This window comes from Bombus vancouverensis, chromosome 2, assembly GCF_051014615.1.
Source record: "Bombus vancouverensis nearcticus chromosome 2, iyBomVanc1_principal, whole genome shotgun sequence".
In the NCBI taxonomy this organism is placed as follows: Eukaryota; Metazoa; Arthropoda; class Insecta; order Hymenoptera; family Apidae; genus Bombus; species Bombus vancouverensis.
Window position 1 is genome coordinate 15,043,160 of NC_134912.1, and position 19,799 is coordinate 15,062,958.

At 34.7% G+C, this 19,799-nt stretch overlaps 1 protein-coding gene and 1 long non-coding RNA gene across 3 annotated transcripts; one reads left to right on the forward strand and one right to left on the reverse strand.

Moving 5' to 3' along the window:
- Positions 1 to 4,384: 4,384 nt before the first annotated feature.
- LOC143305159 (uncharacterized) lies at positions 4,385 to 18,072 on the forward strand. Of its 2 annotated transcripts, XR_013061881.1 has the most exons (5): positions 4,385 to 4,525; positions 7,097 to 7,274; positions 8,368 to 8,516; positions 10,187 to 10,393; positions 17,260 to 18,072. XR_013061881.1 is itself a non-coding variant. In XM_076627913.1 (4 exons), exons 1-4 carry the CDS (start codon positions 4,514 to 4,516, stop codon positions 17,284 to 17,286), a joined length of 366 nt encoding a protein of 121 aa, XP_076484028.1. In that variant the 5' UTR covers positions 4,385 to 4,513; the 3' UTR covers positions 17,287 to 18,072. The 2 variants fall into 2 exon arrangements, 1 of the variants encoding a protein (XP_076484028.1); XM_076627913.1 differs by lacking the exon at positions 10,187 to 10,393.
- Positions 4,524 to 8,350, reverse strand: LOC143305160 (uncharacterized). Its single transcript, XR_013061882.1, has 3 exons — positions 8,059 to 8,350; positions 7,101 to 7,320; positions 4,524 to 5,670 (listed from the first exon to the last, which is right to left on the reverse strand). It is a non-coding gene; the product is annotated as an uncharacterized LOC143305160 (long non-coding RNA).
- Positions 18,073 to 19,799: the final 1,727 nt, after the last annotated feature.

The following is a 19,799-nucleotide window of genomic DNA, read 5'->3' on the forward strand; positions in this document are numbered from 1 at the left end:
TGCTTATGGAATACGAGGTAGTAAATCATTCGAAACATAATAACGATTAATTAAGTACATATACAATAACGTTTACGAATGAATATTGCGAATTATTGTATGGCTTTAATGCGGTATTTAATGTTTTGATTGCGGTCTTTGAAATGGTATCATAGGTGCTGATATAATATCGCGCGAAAAAGGAAAGACCAGTGGTTAATATTGCATGTGCACCAGTGCGTTGCGCTCGTCGGGGGTGGTTTTGACGCCGGTGCCGAGGAGAGGCGCAGAACGTGTTCGATCGACCCGCGAACGTAGCCCGTGCTCATACTGCGACAGAGTTCGTTTCAGTTAGGCTCAGTCGCTGTTTGTCCGTCGACAGCGTATAATCGCGCCGGCCTACGATTCCTTTTTTCTTCTTGTTTCTTGCGAACTCTCTCGCAACAGCCGTTCTATACGTACGCCGCCAGTATATCGCGTGATCATCGTTCCCGTTGCTTCCCTTACCCTCTCACGTCCTTCGAAGAAGACCTCCCTTTGGTTTTTCCTTGTTTGGAGGGAATTCATCGCTCGGACACATGGACTGCGAAGCACGAGGGTTGATCGAGGCATCAGCGTGATGTACTTTTCAGGTTTCATATTTTCTCTATGATACTTTCTAAGGAGAATTTGGAAGATATACATTTTTAGGAAATAAAGGTTTTTATGGAGTCATCGATAGGTTAGAATTTAATTAACTCTCTTACAACAGGTATTCCAATTTTTTAATATATAAATTTAGCTTCCTCTATGGTGTTAGAGAACATAATGCGGGCATTTTATGATATAACGAATATATTCGTATATATTTTAGTTTATTCATTCGTCAAATTTCCCTAGTAGGCCGGCCTGCAGTTCACATGCAGCACTTAGTAAAAATTTGTTTTGTTAGAGGTTGGCTATTCTTCTTGCTATAAAAATATCGTGAAGTCATATCATATGATAAAGCACCTTCTGAAAGCTAGATGCTCGATAACGAGCCTAATGATTCTCGGTAGTTTGTAATGTCAAGCTTTGAATTGGCGAGATCGCTCTGCTGTCAAACCGCCGTCCAGCGGCGACCACATTCTTTAACCACGTTCAAGGGGTATATCACGCTACAGAAACCATCAAAGGGTTTGCAAGTTAGTTGCCTTTTAGAAGTGGGGCAGTTGGTTGTTACATGTAATCCGTAGTTGCTGGCTGTTCTCCTTAGTCGCCATACATCATAGAGACGACAGTTATAGTCGCCAGTTGTCCTTGCTAATGGTTGCTTGTTGTCGCTAGTTAGTTCTCGTTATCGTTATGTATTCCATCAATCACGCGAAATTTAACGTATGGGAATTTATTCTTCTTTATTCTTTCTGTAGGGAGATTTTTTAAGACGAGGAAAATATAGAATATTTTAAGACGACTGTTTTATGATACAACAAAGTGGAAAGACGATTTAATTTTATAAAGTTTAAGGTAATTTTTTAAAAAACTTCGAATTTAAAAGATTCAAATAGATATCTTAAACGTAATTAAACCCTCCGTATCGTAAGAAATTAAATGAAACTGCGCAACAAAGTTAATACATTTAATGTATTATTTTAAACATTTATTTAAAAACATTTATTTAAAATTTAGCATTTGTCAGTTCGTTACATCTGCGGTAAAAGTTGTAACTACGAAGAAGCTTAACATATGGTGCGTCTCAAGACGACAGTAAAAAGTATTAAGAGATTTTTCGAGATTTTTTCTTTTAAGTTTCCAAGTACTTTTTCTATTTAACTTCTTTTTTTTTGCATTTTCTAACAATATTCGATAAATAGAGACGAAATATGACAGTTCTTAGTTCGGGGATTTATTGGTTCGAAAGTTACTTCAAAAGTGTTTCTGGAGTTCGTGCGGTTAATACTTTTAAACTACTGAGTACGACTTATTCCGTATGGCTGGACAAATCTTTGTTGATACTGTAAGCGTAACTGGTCCGGATATTGTCTTGTGATAGAAAAAAAGATAGAAAAATACACGAAGTATTGATTGAACTACATATGTTTTTAATTCTTTTTTAATTCTTTTAGTTCTTCATATATTGATAATAAAACGATATTCCGCTACTTTGAGCACAATATAGTAATGTTTAAATAAATAATAAAATTTACGCATTTCGTCTTCATGCGTCGATAAGAAAATGCAAAAAAAGTTAAAGAAAGATGATGCGCAGACGCGAAGTTTAGTCAGCAATAATATTTAAAACCTCTAAAATATATTGTACACATTTATTTGCAAATAAGCTCAATGAAATTGAACTGTAACTGTGTTTCCAATAATGTCTTCGATGTATTGCTCGCCATTATGTCGGATTAACAGCTCTAAGTGATCGACCTTAATCACTAAATGGCGGCCGTGATTCAGTGGTATAGCTTTACATATGACGGACATCGCAGGCGCTTGTAAGACGTCCATTGTGAAACGTTTCCAATAGCACCGTTTATGTGATGGTGAAATCTGAATATATATATCGCTGAAATATATATCGCTTATCACTTGAGTCTGACACGATCGTTTTTAAATAGAATCACAATTTTTTATTCTTTACAAAATCAGTCTTTAAAGATTATGTGCAAATAAAATAGATAAATAGATAAATGGTTGTACAAACTTATAAAACAGATATTACAAGTATATCTAAATAAATGATATATTTACAAAATTGTAATATTTGATCTAAAGTTTAAATAAATAAAAGAGATACTCGTGACTTACAATAAACGTATTTTTTTTTTTCCAATTTTTAAACAAAGCAAAAGTGGATAACAATTTTTCAAAGTGTAAAAATCAACACAATGGTTGGTTTCTTTAATTAATCAATAACGTTTAAAGTTAATTAATGTCCAGAGTGGTTTGTACATTTTGTATTTCGCCGTATTTCAACGTTCGATGTGTAAATAGAACTTGATGCCTGAAATATCGAAAAAATAATTAAATCCGATCGTTCCGTCGAATTTGCAAATTGTATACTCGTGTAAAATCGAGTGCGCTTGTGTATGCTGATACGAAAAGTGGTAGTATATTTTTCCTTTTTCGATTATCGTTATCACTTTTTGTGTGGAAAAATTAATTCCGTGAAATGGAAGTGCAATCAATACGGCTTATCACGAAATAATAGCACAACGACGGTACATATTGGTATTGACGTCAGCTTCGCAAAATTTCTCGAGTATCGCGGTCGACTATTTGGGTTAAGAATTCATTTTCAAGGTTCTACAAGCACGAGTATCTTATGGATATGAAATTTTCAGTGTACATTTTAATAACCATATTCCATATTGCATGCTGCGGTCCAAGAAAAATCCGCAGTTAATATTCTGCTAATCCCTGCTGCTTTTAAAGACCATAAGTAGTCGTCCGTAAGGTTTAAAAGATTTCGAGTAGATTTGTATTACGTATTTTATCTTCTAATTTTTAAAGAGAGGGTCGTGTTTAATTAATTGAAAATGAGGAAACTGTAATGGGACATTATTATCAAATATTAAACGTGGTTCCATTGGGTACTTTTATGGTCTTTGCGAGATATATATGCATTATACGTTGCTATTAGCAACGCGTAGCGATGAACGATGGAGAGCAGTACCTTCGTTATCTCGTCTCGGTTGTGTACATATCAGTAATGCACAGTACTCGTACTAAATATCTTACAAATTCCATACAGATTTTCAGATTAGTTTCGAATAATACCAACACGACCATGATAGTCACAGTACAGTATTAAATGGTGCCACTATGCATAATACACTCCTAAAATGTTTCTACAAATATATTTGTCCGAATATTTTTGTCAGCTACTATATCCTAACCACGATTTATTAAACAATATATAGATTTAAAAAAGAATATATAACGACATTACTTGTTTAGGCTAGATTGGTTTAACTTGTATAGTTTTAGTAACTGTGTAAGATCAAACAAGAACTTATCGTTAGTTTGGCGAGATTTGATTACACGAAGCAACATAATTGCTTTGAAACTCAGGACAGAAAACAATGTCAACCGGTAGACGCGTTTGTCTGGTGAACGTGTAACGCGTGAATAATAGATAGCGACAATCACGCGAACGCTAGTTACAGTTGACTTGGCTTACATTGTAGCATTCAAACTAGAGTATACGAGCCGTAAGCACTATTGAAAGTTCAAAGGCCGACTAGTGAGCTTCATCCTATCTCATTTTTTAATCAGGCGATGGATCGATTTGAAATCGTATTGATTTCGAGGATTATTATAGTTCTGTGGAAATTTTAAAGCGTGGTTTGTCTAATCTTGTCTCGTTAGCTACAGACTCTTTGGCGAGCAGCCTGAAACTTGATCCAGTTTCGAGAAAATGAAAAATTCGTTTCTTCTCTTTGCTTCCCTGTTCCTTCTTTCCTCCTTTTTCCCTTTTTACATCGCGTTAAGATCCGTTAAATAATATTGACTGCCGTGGACGCTGGCTGAGAAGTGCACTTTATAACTAGCTTTAAAATCACTGACGTCGATGAGGACAAAGGTAAGTTAGAGGGTCATTTATCTGAGCTGGTGTTATTCGACCTGAACTCTGCAGCTTTTCAGAGTTTCTTTCGTTTTTCTTTTAAGAGCAGAGATGTTAATTGGTCTCTTGTTACGTGTAAGAAGTATGTACTAAAGCTTATTTATCACCAATTGGTTGCTCAAAGTCGAGATATACATACCTATATTATATTAATACGTTACAGAAGATTACGCGTTAGTTAGCTTATGAGAATTTATAGTGTGTCACAGATCACAAAAGCAGAATGACTACTTTTTCATAAACGATATATGTATATGAATTGAAAGTTTAACTATTACGTCACATAATAGTATCACTTCTCTCGATAAACGTCGTCGAGTGCATATTGTTAAAGAATATTAGCCATTTGAATTCAATAGTTTCGAAGATACTAATGCTTCTGTGAAGTTTTTCCAGGCTGTTAATTTTTTATTGAGATACTACAAATTTTAAATAACTTCGATTAGAAATAAAAATCACATTACATTAACGCGTAGAATGTAACGTAACGTAGATAATGTAAATATAAATTATATTACAAGGAAACAATACGGGTAGGTAATGTGAAACATTCTGGTTAAAATTGCATCCTTTGAAGGCTAGGACACACAGTACTTACGAAGTAGATTAAGTACCAAATGGGGTACTTAAGAAAATTCATGTTGTCATTGTTTAATAAACATCTTCAGCTAATAGCTTTCTGCAAAAGCTGGTTTAAGTTATGCTAGCTTATTCCTTATTAATTGCAATTATATTGTTCGTATCTCCTAGAGGATTAACAATCCATTTTTATAATGGATAATAAAAACGAAAGAAACTTTTGGAACAACCTAATATTTCTCTACTACGACGCTTCTACAGTGCTAAAATATTTGATAAAAATGTTAAGAAATTCTAATATTGATTTAAGCGTATCGATTTATCTGCTCTTCATATTTGATCAAACAGAAATTGTTAATTATGATTTCCACTTAAAAGCGGATTGCATATTATGAGGATAAATTATCAAATTCATCTCTAATATACACATTAGAGAATCATTCATAGCCGCAATCCTGTTTACCGCTAACATTCCTGGTACTCAATAATTCATTAGGTGACTGCTTTAGCCGCACAGAATACACCTGTAAATAATTAATCGCCATTAATATTCCATCGACTTTTGAAAATCCCTCATGTGATCTATTTCATGCGATGAGAATATGTATAAATTGAGATTGCGATCGACCATCCTCAGTCGGATAAATCGAGTGATTCAAATTATAACACAAAAAAAAGTTAAAACTAGTTACATTATCTTTTTCAATTTTTATGTATTATTTGGCGGAAGAAACTTTGGTAATTGGTATGTAAAGTTCACCTCCTTAATGTTAATGATTTTAATATGTTATTAAGCTCAAAGTTCTAAGGAATTTTCTATATATATATACATATACATAACTGTGTGCGTATATATATAATATACGTATAACAGCCAAAGTTCAGCTCTCAAGTGTACGCAAAACTTTTATGTTCATTTTACGCTATACCAGTATGTTTCATGAATTTGTTTGCTAACAGTATCGAAACAAATAACAAGCAGAGGACGAGCTATTCATGAATTGTTTTGCCAGCGTGTACGCTGCCAATATTTTCTATTTGAGAAAACATACTTGTTGCTATTGCAACTACAAATATTTTTACAGTCGACGCTTTTGCCGTGAATCATTGGCTAACATGTAAAATCGAGAAAAAACATGGTTTATTGTGATGGAAATGTGGAAAACCGCAAAACCGATATAGAAGGGAAAATAAAGGAAAGGAAGGTAGGGATAAGTAGAAGCTTGGGGCCAAGTTTAATTCACTGAAACCGAGCTGCTTGTATTATCACAAAACAAAATTGCCAGTACGTCATTTCCGTACTCTCGTCCTCGCGAAAATGGTTTTGCTCGTTAAGAAAAAACGAAGAGACAGGGAAGAGAGGAAAAAGCAAACGGAGAGCGCTTTTAAAAAGCTGGCGAACCGTGTGTTACCACAACGAGACACGCGGTGCTATTTGTCGCTTTAAATTGTGTCGCAACTCGTTTTTGAGATCTTTGCCAGGGACGCGTTAAAACACGCTGCAAATATATTTCTGGCTTTTCTGGGGTTTAACTGAAATATGACAAATAACGTTGTAAAACATATGTACTTATGACTTACAGAGTAATTGAGTGTACAAAATATAATAGCCAGCGATTTAGGGCTTTAAAAGATCAAAAGAAAAGAAAAGAAAAGAAAAGAAAAGAAAAGAAAAGAAAAGAAAAGAAAAGAAAAGAAAAGAAAAGAAGAAAGATAATATGTTGCGGCAGTTTAAGTCGATCTAAGAAAATAGATAACGGGAGGGGGGGAGGGCAAAGCTAGTTAATCTGGAAAGAATCCAAGCGTCAATTTCAAGCATTTACAGAGAATCAAGCGGACTGGTTAAGGTCGTGAGTTGAGCAATTATCCCGCGTTAGGTTCAATCAGGTTAGTCCCACGCGAAATTGATCCAACCATGCGAAAACGAGTGTATTCTGATTTCTGTTGCAGATACTTCTGGCTAGTGCGGTACTTATATCACTGCTAAACTTCTTTTCTGATCCGCATCTGATCGCATCTGATCTGATTACGACTACGAAGATGTATTGTTGGAGATTTTTTTTGAAAGTAATCATAATTGCGATTACTGTACCGCCTGTCCCTCTTTACGCTTTTCCGTTAAAGAATCGTAAGTTGATACTGATTAATTATGCGATCGAAATCCTATATAATGGCTACAAAAAATATTTGCATCATTATTCTCGTTTCCTAATGAATCGCTGTTTTAATCAAGTTTTATATTGCATCAAATTTCTGTAGTTACACGAAAGTACTAAATTATAGAAAACTTGATATGCACGGATTTAATTAACTGATAAAGTAGTCAATATATAGGCATTATTATTTATTATATTATATATTATAGGCATTATATATTAGTAATGTATATATACACTTTTGAATTTTAGCCTTCTATTATTCTTATATCCTTTAAACGTCATTTCAAGCTACAAGCGACTTTAACTCAAATAGCTCGATTTCAAGTTCTAACGTATACTGTAAAGCACACTTGCGAAGTGAAACAGTAAACACGATATGAAAACTCTCTCCCCAGTAAGAAATCGAATATCCAATTTCAATCGTGCTTCATCGATGAAGCATCAATGCTACGTAGAAGCATCGTGGCAGCCGCAATGCGGATCCGTTGAACAAAAATTTCCTGGCACGATCGTTTTCGTAACGCTATTAGCCGTTTCAGTATCAGGGATGTTTTAAAAATCCGTATCGGATTGTACCATGAAGCGCAATAGCGCTTCGTTTATTTATTTACGAGAAGTGCCGATCAACTCGATTGCACTGCTCTTTTTTTTTTGTCGAAACATACCGTTCAACGCGTTCACGCTTCACTTCATCAGCTATATCAGAAACGTTACACTAAAGAGTCAAAAGGTTGCCAAATATTCGTGCTTTACCTTTTGTTTGTGTGACGTTCTGTAATTGGTTTTCCAATTCAAGAGGTAATTTATACATTAGTTTTTTCTTTATTTGGTTTACGATTATTTGAAAGAAAAGTAATTACGAGAGGAAACTCTGATAGACTAGCGACAAGCTACGTTCGGAACCGAGCGCGCTGTGAATTGACAATCGTAACCAAACATCGCGACACAGTTCACCACACTACGCGTACAGCATGATCACGCTGAGTGGCGTTGAAACGGTTAACGTAACTGCGCGTACGACCGTCGAATGGCAAAGATATTCAAGCTGAGAATCGTTTTCAGATGCTACAAACGCCAGCTGTGTTAACTTTCAAGGAAAAACCTATCGACATGCTCCTACGTTTGTTGGCGGACTTTCGGTTTGCAGTCACTGCATCTGCTATAATTCGAGGTTGGACTGGTGCACGTCGATCATATGCGACCCGCCCGAAGTGAGTATATGCTCATTACTTAAACACTTAACACAACCAGAGAGAAACTAAAGCACACCGTTAACGCTTGCACGCTGGTCGTTAAAGCACATGCTACGCGAATAGGGTACACAGCGATTCATCTAACTTGCCTTGAATTACTTTTACAAAGAGAAACATGGACAGGAATAATTTTTTGTTACGAGTCGTTTAATTTATTCGTTCGTTAGAACGATTGGTCTGACAAATTCAAAGTCTTGTTCCGTATAAATATTTTTAAACAAGCACCTCAAAAGCTTTGTATATTTTTTTTATCGCAACGAAACTGTTCAGAGAAATGTTGAAATTATTAATTACAAAAGAAGACATTTACGTTGTAAAAATGTTAGCGAAAACATTTGTGAAAAAGTTACTTTGTTATAAATTCTACAAAAAGAAATATTGAAAATCACGCCCCATTTATTCAGTTGCACGTATGAAAAGTATTTTGCATTCGCGCAAAAAAATCCCTTAAGGATACATATTTTATAATAATTGGAGTGTCAAAGTTATTACGCGGATTGGCGTACCTTAACCACGTGCCTTTTAATGAAACTAGGTTATTCATTTGTTATTCGTTCCTAACTTTCAACTTTATGATTTTTGCGGAATAAAATTTTATATTCCGGTTCAGTTTATAAATGATTCATTTAGAATTTAATAAAATTAGAGTTACAGCAGTGCAATTTAATAAAGAACAAATAATCATTTGTACTTTATTAAAATGTTCTTTTAGCGTCTCGTTTTAATATTTCTCTAATAATATTTTGTTAACCGTTATATTTAAATGAAGGTTTTCAAAGCAGAGACGTACTTTAACGTAGGAAATGGACGTACATTTATAATGAGAATTCAGAAGCAAAAATATTTCATACAAAAATAAATATTCCCCATGTGTAAATAGCTACGTTATGACTTTTATATGTATCTAACGTTTTTCCATGCAAGGTAACGTATATTTGCTTCTTCGCTTCTTCGCTTCTGAGTAGTAAAACCTGGCATTCATGCGGCTGATAGGTAGTTACGCGCTGACAACGAAAAACATAAAATGAATAAAAAGCATGAGCCATCCTATAAAAAAAATAAAGCTGCTTTTATCTTTCATTACATATTCGTCAGAATATTGTTAATAAATATTTAAGTTCAGATTTCATAAATTATGAATTTAAATAATGATTTAAATAGATGCATAGGATTGGACATTTATTTATATATGTATCTGTGAACGCTTTTTGACATAAAATTTTTATAACGACTAAAATGACATATTCCGATATTAAATTAATTTGATGAGAATAAAAACTGAATTTTTTAAACGAGATTTTGTATGAAGTTACATTTATTGGGAGAAATTCATTCTTTTATAATATGATAAAACGAGACTCATAGTCTGTATAAATCATTTCATGGAATATTATGTGTATGTACATGTGTTCTACGCTTTTATTATAAAAATGCTAAATGAACATAACGATCAAATGCATCGACAAATGCATTGAACATATCGATTGTTATTTTGAAAAATTGATTATCTTTTATTTGTTTCGAACTACAAATTGATTGAGACATTCGTGTTTGCTAAATTGCGAATTTAACGCAATGAAGTCGTCTGAATCCCTTGCTAGCATGTAAATATAGCGTCGAATTAACAGGTCAATTACTTGAGGTTGGAACTGAAAGAAAGAGAAAGATGGAGGAGGTCTTGCCTTTGAATGCTGGACACTTCTAAAGCCCACAGTTCGCTGAAATTGCCAGAGAATTCAATTAAATGGCAAATTAAACCATTGAACTGAATCTGTTTCCAATCGTGAGCTTGGAGGTTCTACCCTTTGAATTTTTAAACCAGTCACCCTTCTTTTGTACGTATGGTAACGAATATAATTCATAAACTAATGAAGTGTGTAATTCAATTGAAAGCTCTTTTCACTGAATTCAGTTTAGACTAAGAAAAATGATATAATAACGAAATTATCAATTTACAATTTATAGAGCGTATACTTTATTCGAAAGTGAAGTTTATTACTGCAAATATTAGTTGGCTATTTATAGCCTGTTTGAAAAGGTGATTTAATTTCGATTGATTTTCGATAAGTTTTTGTTGGTTTACTCAGGTTAATTAATCTCCAATAAAATAGAAATACCAATCCGGTAGTATAATTGCTTTCTTGCTTATTACTTTTTTACTAATTAGCGATGCACGATTCCAGACCAGTAAATATTTTTCCATCGGGAGAAGTCAGGTCGAGAGATGCAAGATTTATACGCTCGTTCTGTCAGTTATCCCAGTGTCTGTTACGCGATAGAAAATGAACGAACATTGCTTGATGTAGGCCACCGCTTTTTTTCTATCCTTCCGATACCATTTTTCTTTTTTCTTTCTTTTTTTTTTTTTTTTGCGAAACACTTTGCTAGTCGTGAGAAGCAGCAATTCCCTTCTGCGAATCAATTACGGTTCACGAGAAATTGTATTATAGCCTGGAACGTATTCAAATTATCTTCAATTATTCTCGGCTGTTTCCATTTCCATTCGTCTCTTACATAAGTACTCGTTTGATGTACGTACATAGTGAGACAATAATCGTTAACACCTTTAATGTCTTCAGTATTATAGAATAAGACGCGAAAATACGTTGAAACCTGACTTTTAGATTCGCGAGACTCTATAAGGCTTCGAAAGTCTCTTGTTTCAGGCCGAATAAAAAATTGTAGATGAAGAATTACATTGCGAGGTCTGTTAAGGAAAATTTTAAATCGTATCGTTGTAATAGGATTATTTCAGCGAGGGAAATTACGTGTTGCGTGCGAAGCCACGAGCTTTCTTTCAGGCTAATATACATAATTGTCCTATCGAATTTTCCATCTAAACCGTTGCGCTCACACGTGGATTTTGCATTTCAATTTTCTTACTTACAGTCCAGTCCAATGAGACCAAGTTAAATTTTTCAGCCCTCCGAGGTAGAATATGTTTTATAGAGAGACGTACAACGCCATGAAGGGGAGACAGATCAATAAATTGGGTTATCTTTAAATTACTGACAATCATTTGATCGACGCGGTTTCACCGACACCGAGCCCCCCGGCAACGTCTGTCAAAGCTTATTTACCGATACACTGAAATCAACCACAATCATTTTACCGACGTCTTCCTTTGCTGACAGTTATTATACTCGCTGTCATATGTTATCGTTGATTATACATCTTTATTTACAAATTCGTTTCCGTGTATAACGAAACAAAGTAACGGGGCACTAATTAGTTGAAACTTTAAGACAGACCAGATATCGGTCATCGTCCGTAAATACATTTATTACGATCGTTTAAAGTTTAAAGAAACACCGTTATAAAATCGTAATACGAGACAAAGCGATTCAGAACTCGAATTCATTTGTTGGAACGACGCCATGGGCAAAAGTAGATAATGGAAAATTTAATACGATACGATTTAAAACTTTCTTCCAAAGACCATTTGATAGCGCCGACGTAATCAAGAGTGTGACGATATTGCCAGAGACGTTTCTGCAAATAGAAGACTAACTGATTTACGAATTGCCGTAACACGATTGCCGCTGGTAGTATGGTTAGTAATCGCTTTATTGAATTTTCGCTTGATGTGACATCGTCGAGAGTTTCTAGCGAAATTCTTCTCCCTGTAAAACTATGTTTCTACAGCAATGGCTGTAATTTTCGAGTTACCGTTTGCGAAGAAATCTTTTTCTTTCTTACGTGTAATAGATTATTTTTAAGTTTTAAGTTTTAAATTACATTGGTAACCTTCTATAATTTATTACTCGAAGGTGGTAATTTTTTCTTAAATAGTTTGTTTTTCCTATAATTTATTATAATATATTTTACTACAGAATCCTCAAAAACATGATGTATGTATATATATCCTGAAATATTATCAGTCTATTGTCAAGTTATAGAACATTATGGAAATTGCCAATTAAAGTCATAAAAAACAAAAAATAAGGAAGTTCGTTAAAATATGTGATTTTCCAATCAAGATATAGAATTTATTCGAGTAATATAGATTACGGTAGAGATGGTGACGGTAACAATGAGTGGACTGACTCTTCGTGCGAAAACAAATTGGAAGCGCAGAGCGATGTATTGTTTCAGCGAATATCGATTTTAAAGCACGGTTTTAAAGTACGTGTGCGTTTGACTAGGTGTGTTCATTAATATTGCTGTCTGATTTTCGATATGTAAATACAATATCTACATATCTTTAAACTTATGATAATTGAACTAACAATTTTTTTAAATTTAAATTAATATTTATCCTTTTAAATGCAACAATTTTTTTTAATAATAACTTCACGCGTAAGTCAGCTGCGCACATATTTGATCGTTCTTTAAAGCTTGAATCTCTGCGAAGAGAAAAAATCTTTCAACCAACAAGAACTGGTTCTACGTTTTCTATCCATTTCCTTCCAGATAAATCTCTCTATCTAAAATCCTTATTTCCGTATTTCCTTGAAAAGGTTAAAGTCGTTTTGTATAAAATCCAACGTAGAGAAGAAGGAAGATCCGCAAAAGATTCTTTCAGCTTTCCCTATGTTTGAGCTCGAATCAAAGCAATCCTATTCCCAATAGGGTGACTATGCGTTTAACTTCTCATAGAATCTCTCTGATTCCGTGTGATACCTTCGGTGTTTTTGAAGTATGTAATTGATGTCGTAACGTCGACGCTTTGCAGTGCGAATTCAATTTTGAGTTGCAATTTCCCTGTTTGCGTGGCAAAAGCATAAAAAAGCATAAAATCGATAGCGCACCTTTCGATAAACACGTTTTCTTTGCTGATGGCGCACTGTAAATATAAATATTTGAATAAATATCGCGAATTTCATGTTGCTAAAAGATTTATACTATTTATTCGTAAATAACTGTTGGATATGTTTAAGTTGAAACCACTGCATTAGGTCTTTTTTCTTGTTTAAAATTATTTGTATTGGTAAATTGAATGAAAGTTCTAACATGTAATTTGTTCTTCTTTTATAAATAGTTTACAGAGGATAAAGCGTGGGTAACTCACGACTGTCGCGATCATGACACTATACATACCTATGTATAGCACGTATACTAAGCTAACTAAAATAGCAAGTCAGAGAAATGGAAACTTAGGAAAATCTAAAGGAAGATAAAACGTTCGAGCCTTGCCAGGAACATAAGATGCTAAGTAATCTTCCTAAGTAATCTCCTCCAGCTTTTTCTAGTTTGATCAATAATTATTAGTACATGTTAGGAAAATAAATAGAATTTTTGTTCTCAAGCGAGGTATAATTTAAATTTTGTATGTACACAAAAATGTTAAATATCTGTAATAAACATGGTATAATCAATTTTTTTACATAAAATTATATTGTATAGGCTATTGTTATTTAAACATTTTAAATTGGATGAAGGAAAAAAATGACGCAAATAAAACGTAGGACATTTTAATTAAAGAGACTAATATAGAGATTTATCTACTTAACTGTGATTAAATCATCTCCACTTAACGCTCTACCTCTTCTATTAATTATGCTTCGTTAAACTATGATTACAGAGGATGGGTTTTTTGATAAAATGACATTCTGACAAATATATATAGATCGATATATATAGATATAGATAGACAAATATATAGATTCTTACAACAGTAGTTATGAATGAACAGTAGTTATTGTATCAATTCCGTTCTTCAGAAGCTTCATTTGTGAAAAGACAATTCGCCAGAATATGGATTCACTGTAGTTATAGCTATAGGATTTCAATCTAGTTGACAGACTTGCTTTACGTAGAGAATATCTGTCTCTTGTTCTACCTTATCGCGATTCTCCCCTCATCTTATACGCTTTGTCGAGCAAAGTAATATTGGCATATATCTCGGCTCTGGTTACAATCATTAGTTTCCGCCTAAACGGTTAGAATCACATAGCTCGCGCTCTAGTCTCTTTTATTCAACATTCAGGCCATATGGTCGCATGCGACGAGTTTTATATTAATTCCGACCGATTACAATACCTTTCTTTCGTTTACAAGGAACGACGAGACTGGCAGTTGCGTGATTTCCAATGCAAAAGCCGCGATATCTGCACGATAACCTAACCTCAACCGATTTTGTTGTACTATTCTTATGTGGACTTCGTTTGTACCACTTTCGTAACAAAAATAGAATACGTAGAACACAGCATTCCGTTATGCGATATTGTCGATTCCTAACATCCGAAAAATCAGAGATAATTATTTCCCTACAGTTGTACATTTGTGTGAAAAATTACGAACGTAAAGTTGTTTGGTGCATGCACAGTCCTCCCCTCCCCTGCATTTGCGTGGACATGCTAGAAAGATTCACTTTTCCACGGTGAAACTGTATGTATTATAATTTCATTTTTACAAAGGTCGAACATCCTACTATGCATAAATTTAATATTAATATAAGCAGGTTTCGTGTTAAGTATTACATCTGACGTATAAGCACACGTGTGTACGAGCCTTGGTTTTAAATGTCTTATAGTAGACACCGAAAAGATTATTCAGTTGGATATCTGACTCAACATCAATATTTTACTAGGAGATAACATGTTAAGAACACGTTGGTGGATGGCATGGGAGATGATGAATGAAGAGATACTTCTGTGAGATACATAAAATAGTAGTCAGAACGTATTTTGGCGCTTGGGGACAGTGATACTGTCGCTGGTGATACTGTCATACACCTCCATTTATAAACTTTCGAAAATCGATGTGACCTTCAAACTTTAGTGTATTCTGTTTCACAGCACAAAATGTTTCCGAAACGTACGTTTATTGTTACAATGAACTTGACTAATGGCTCTGAAATACTATCCTTGAAAAAACAATGGGCGAATTGGAGCAAAGAAAAGAAGGAAATAAACAAAGACCTTGTTGGTTCGTAAAAATAAAATATGCTACAGGAAAAACTTTTTCCAACGGATTGAGATGCGACAAGCTTTAAAAGCTATGACGCGAATCGAGCGTTTGTCTACAAAAGCGCATTTTCGGTGGATATATAGATATACATGTATATGTGACGAAATATACTAAAGCAATATTGACCCTTTGTCGCTGAAAGTATCAAACTACAAAACTTCCTTTCAAATTTTCAGAATAAGGAAATCAGGATCATGATAAATAATTGGAACATAATATAACATAAAAATAATATATCTTCTCTATAAGATAATGAATACATTGGTTCATTTAATTTTTATGGATATTCAAACGCTTCTGTGAAATAAAACGTCAAGATTATAGAGTATAAAATTCATAGCTATGAAATAACTAAAACTCTGATGTATTATTAAAGATATACGTTAGGTTGTATGTAGTGATACATACAAAGATTACATGTACAAACCCATAATTAACACAATGCTACCGCAACTATTCTGCAATCTACCTTGCCCAAAACACTCTTCCAGTCACCTCCAAACTCTTCAATTCTCTCCACCTAACCACCCACAAACCATTCACAAACATGCAATTCTCGACAAAAGAAGAACTTATCGTCAGTTGTCCTTAACATCTCGTTCATTCATTTGGTCCCTATCCCCCTATTTCCTCCCACTGCGATGATCGCACTACATTTTTCCACGTCTCTATTCTATTCTCTGGATGACCTGAATTCTCGAGCAGTCGAGTGACGATTGATCTGTACAATTGATCGATTTCTGTTTACTACAGCCATGCAGGAAATTTCGCCTTGGAAAACGATGTTGTGAGTTTGAATGCTTGGACCACGTAAAAGACATTACCGGAACCGGTGAAATTTATATCTTTGAGGATAAGATATACTCCAGCTCCTCGACTCATGAACAAACACTACTCTGGGCGATGAGCACAATGGTGCTGTTGCGGCTATTCTAATTTTTCAACAAGGATCCAGATGGCGCCGTTGACGAAATTCAATCATTATAAACGTCAACGATCAACATCAGCCATCAGGCAATTTCATATTTGTGACTTATTTCTTCTGTGTTATTTCTTCTAATTTTATTGTTAGTTCTTCAATTTGTATTCCAAAAGATTGAACTCTTTTTACGTGCGTGTGTGTTTTTCTTTTTTTTGTAACTCGTCGAGTTGCAATTCTAATTTTCGCACTTCCTCCTTCATGTCCTCTATGTGTTTCTCGAACTCTTGTGTCGTCCTGTCTTTGTCGGAACATTCTACTTGAAGATCAGCGAGTTGATGCTCGGGATCGTAATTCAATTTTTGGTCGTTAGCAGTAATAAGCTCACGTAACTTCACTTTTGAACTTGATCTTGTTTGGTCTTGATTGTGTTTTCGTGGTGCTTGTGGTGTTCTAAAAGTAATCGTCACGTTGCTTGCATTTTTAGTGCACATTGATACACTGCACTCTGCAGTTCTGTCTGTACATTTTCTTCTTTTCCCTTACTCCTCTTTCTCTTTCTAATGAATTCTTTTTATTCCGTAAAATAGTTTTTGTATATTCAATTTTGTTAAGTGCAATCCTTATTTCTGATAACTTACTTTTATTAGATAATTCTTGTGAAACTTCTACTACATCTTCCATATCATTTTGAGTGCGGCTTCTACCTTCAGTAAATTTAATATCTTGAACCGTATCATTAATTTCAATAGCTCTTTCGGTATCAAGTAAATCGCACTTATTATTTAATATACCTTTTGAATTGACTTCTGTCTCTGTATCTTCTTCGAGTTTTCTTCGTTCTTCTAATCCACCCTTCTCATTTTCTAGGATCTTCCTTGTTGTTACGCCGCCTAAAACATCTGCACGCCAGCCCGCGCCAGCTCGCGCCACCGGACAACAACCGGCCTGCGTAACGTCACTTCGACCCTCAATAAACCTAAGGACCCACCATAACTTCCACTTCCCTGTATTGTTTCGCCATGTGTCTTCAATCCGTTTGTCTTGAAGAATTTCTAAAGCTTAAAAATATTCTCGAAACACAGTCGGTTTTTAGAGAGGTCCTTGGGTTTATTAGGCGTACTTAAAACACGGAGAAAGCGGGTATGCACCCATTAGGAAAATCCGAATAGCCCTCTAACAAAACAAGCTATGTTTTCCTCACGCACACAGTCATCTATCCACCACGATGGTAGGAGACTTCCTACTCATCCCTTCGAGCAGTAGTGCAGGTCATGACCAATCGACACCGCGGTTCGTTACCCTCACTTTTCCTAACGAAAGTGGGAACAACGAATCCGCGTTCTTTAGACACAGGGGCACACCCACACCGAACTTTTCTTCTGTATTAGAAAAAGAGCGACAGTCAGTCTAAAAACTAACGCCTAACGCGGCAGTCTACACATAGCGCGAGAGTCGCATACTTCACGAAAATCTTTTGTCGGTTCTCAGTGTTGTCGAACATACATCTTCTCTCCTAAATATATTATAGTGCTAAGTCCATTAATACATTAATTTCCATTATAAGAGCCCTGCTCTAGCGTACATATGTATCACATCTTCGTGCGACAAGTTGTTGACTATTTATTTCTCTACGTCAGTGTAATCTAAGTGTTGGAAATATATAATTTATAATTCAGTGAATCACAGTGTTATACAAACTCAATCACCCCTATTATCGTCTCTCCTCGCGGTTACGTCTCCCCGCAATTGGTCGGAATTTACACTTGTATTTTCATTTTCTTTAACTTCGACTTTATCCGATCTCCTAGGTCTGCCTCTATGTTTCGCTTCATCAGTTGCTATTATTACACCCGTTACTGCATTATCATTTTCTACAGATTTATACCTATCGCTATCACTAGCTGTGTTCGTTAAAAGAACTTCCCTTCGTTGACGAACTTATCAGTTGTTTCGTTTTCACTATCTGAAATTGATTTTTGTTTAACACCTCTTTTTTCTTCTTTGGCAAATTTATTTTCTACATTTTCCGATGCCTTTTGTTTATTAATTATTTCAGACTTGTCTTCGATTAATTTCGTCTTTAAAGCGCTTCGCAAAATTTTATTTGTGTTTGATTGTCTGGTTTGATTATAAACAATTTCTTCAAATTTTGGCGAAGTAGCAGGCTTTGCAGCAACATTATAACGACTGCTCCGTTTACTACTATCTAACATAGATGGAGATGGATTCTTGTCATCTTTATTCTCTAAAGACTTCTCTTGTGTATTAGCATCTAAATTTCTCGACATAAGATCTGCTGAAGTTTTTGATTCTGTAGTGTCACACGCATTTTTCGCTGTCATCATTTGGTCTTCTTCTATAAGCAAATGTTCATTATTGTAAGCATTATCTCTTGCTTTTTGTATGGATTCTAATGATATATTTTGTTCAACGTTGTCTATTGATTTTGTATCATTTTCAGCAGTTGATTTACTAACTGCTTCTAATTCCTTCGTTTCAATTTGGTTTTCTTTATTTGTATCGCCGTCCAAAATATTTCTCATTGAAATATTATCCTTCTTGTTATGATCTTTTTCTGCTTCTCCTAAACTTTTACTTTTTTTGTCAAACCATTCTTGTAAATTTTGAGTATCTTGTGACGAAGATGGTGACAAATCATTATACAATACTGCAATATCTTCTTTCCTTCGTTTCACAGACTCTTTCTGGTATTCTGTTGAGCTATTGACATCAAACATTAAGTCTGTTTTAATGAAAATATAATCCTGTGAAGCGGTGTCAATTGATACTTTCTTTTCATAAGAATGTTCTACATTAGACTGCAATTCTTTTGAAAATTCTTTCAAAACCATTTCTTCATTTCCTACAGTAACGTCTGTTTTCTCCAAGCTTTTGTTCAAATTATTAGAAACTAAACTACCCTGATAACTCCGACTAGTCGCTGCTTTAATAGTCTCCTTTAACAGTTTTCTTAACTTGATTTCGTTCTGCTTCTGCATAGCGTCTAGTATGGCCCGAATACTTGGATCCACACCAGTAGCCATAGCCAAGCCGGTGAAAATTATCCTTTGTTCCGTGGTATATATAGGGTAAAACGAATGGTAGACCGCAGCATAGTGGTTTCCAACGATCCACACTTGTTCTAATTCCTCACTCAACGTCTTTCGTGTCCATTGACGTAGAAAAAAGTAAGTTATTGTAATATCGGAATATATTAAAGGTGTAATTTTGTCCGATTAATATTGGTTAAATGCGTTAAAGTGAAATGTTATTTACCTATTCAAGATAGCAAAGTAAACATACCATATAGAGGATTTACTACTGTTAACACTCGGTATTCTCGTATTCAAAGTATTTAACCAAATAATTTGGGAATCCAGCGGACGAGCTTGTATTTAATATGATTA

Bases quoted from the DNA above. Each gene is read 5' to 3' on its own strand.
- LOC143305159 (XM_076627913.1), top strand. The intron at 7,275-8,367 runs GTAAGTTGATAC...AATCGTTTTCAG, and splicing joins CGCTTTTCCGTTAAAGAATC to ATGCTACAAACGCCAGCTGT. The intron at 8,517-17,259 runs GTGAGTATATGC...CTCATTTTCTAG, and splicing joins TCATATGCGACCCGCCCGAA to GATCTTCCTTGTTGTTACGC.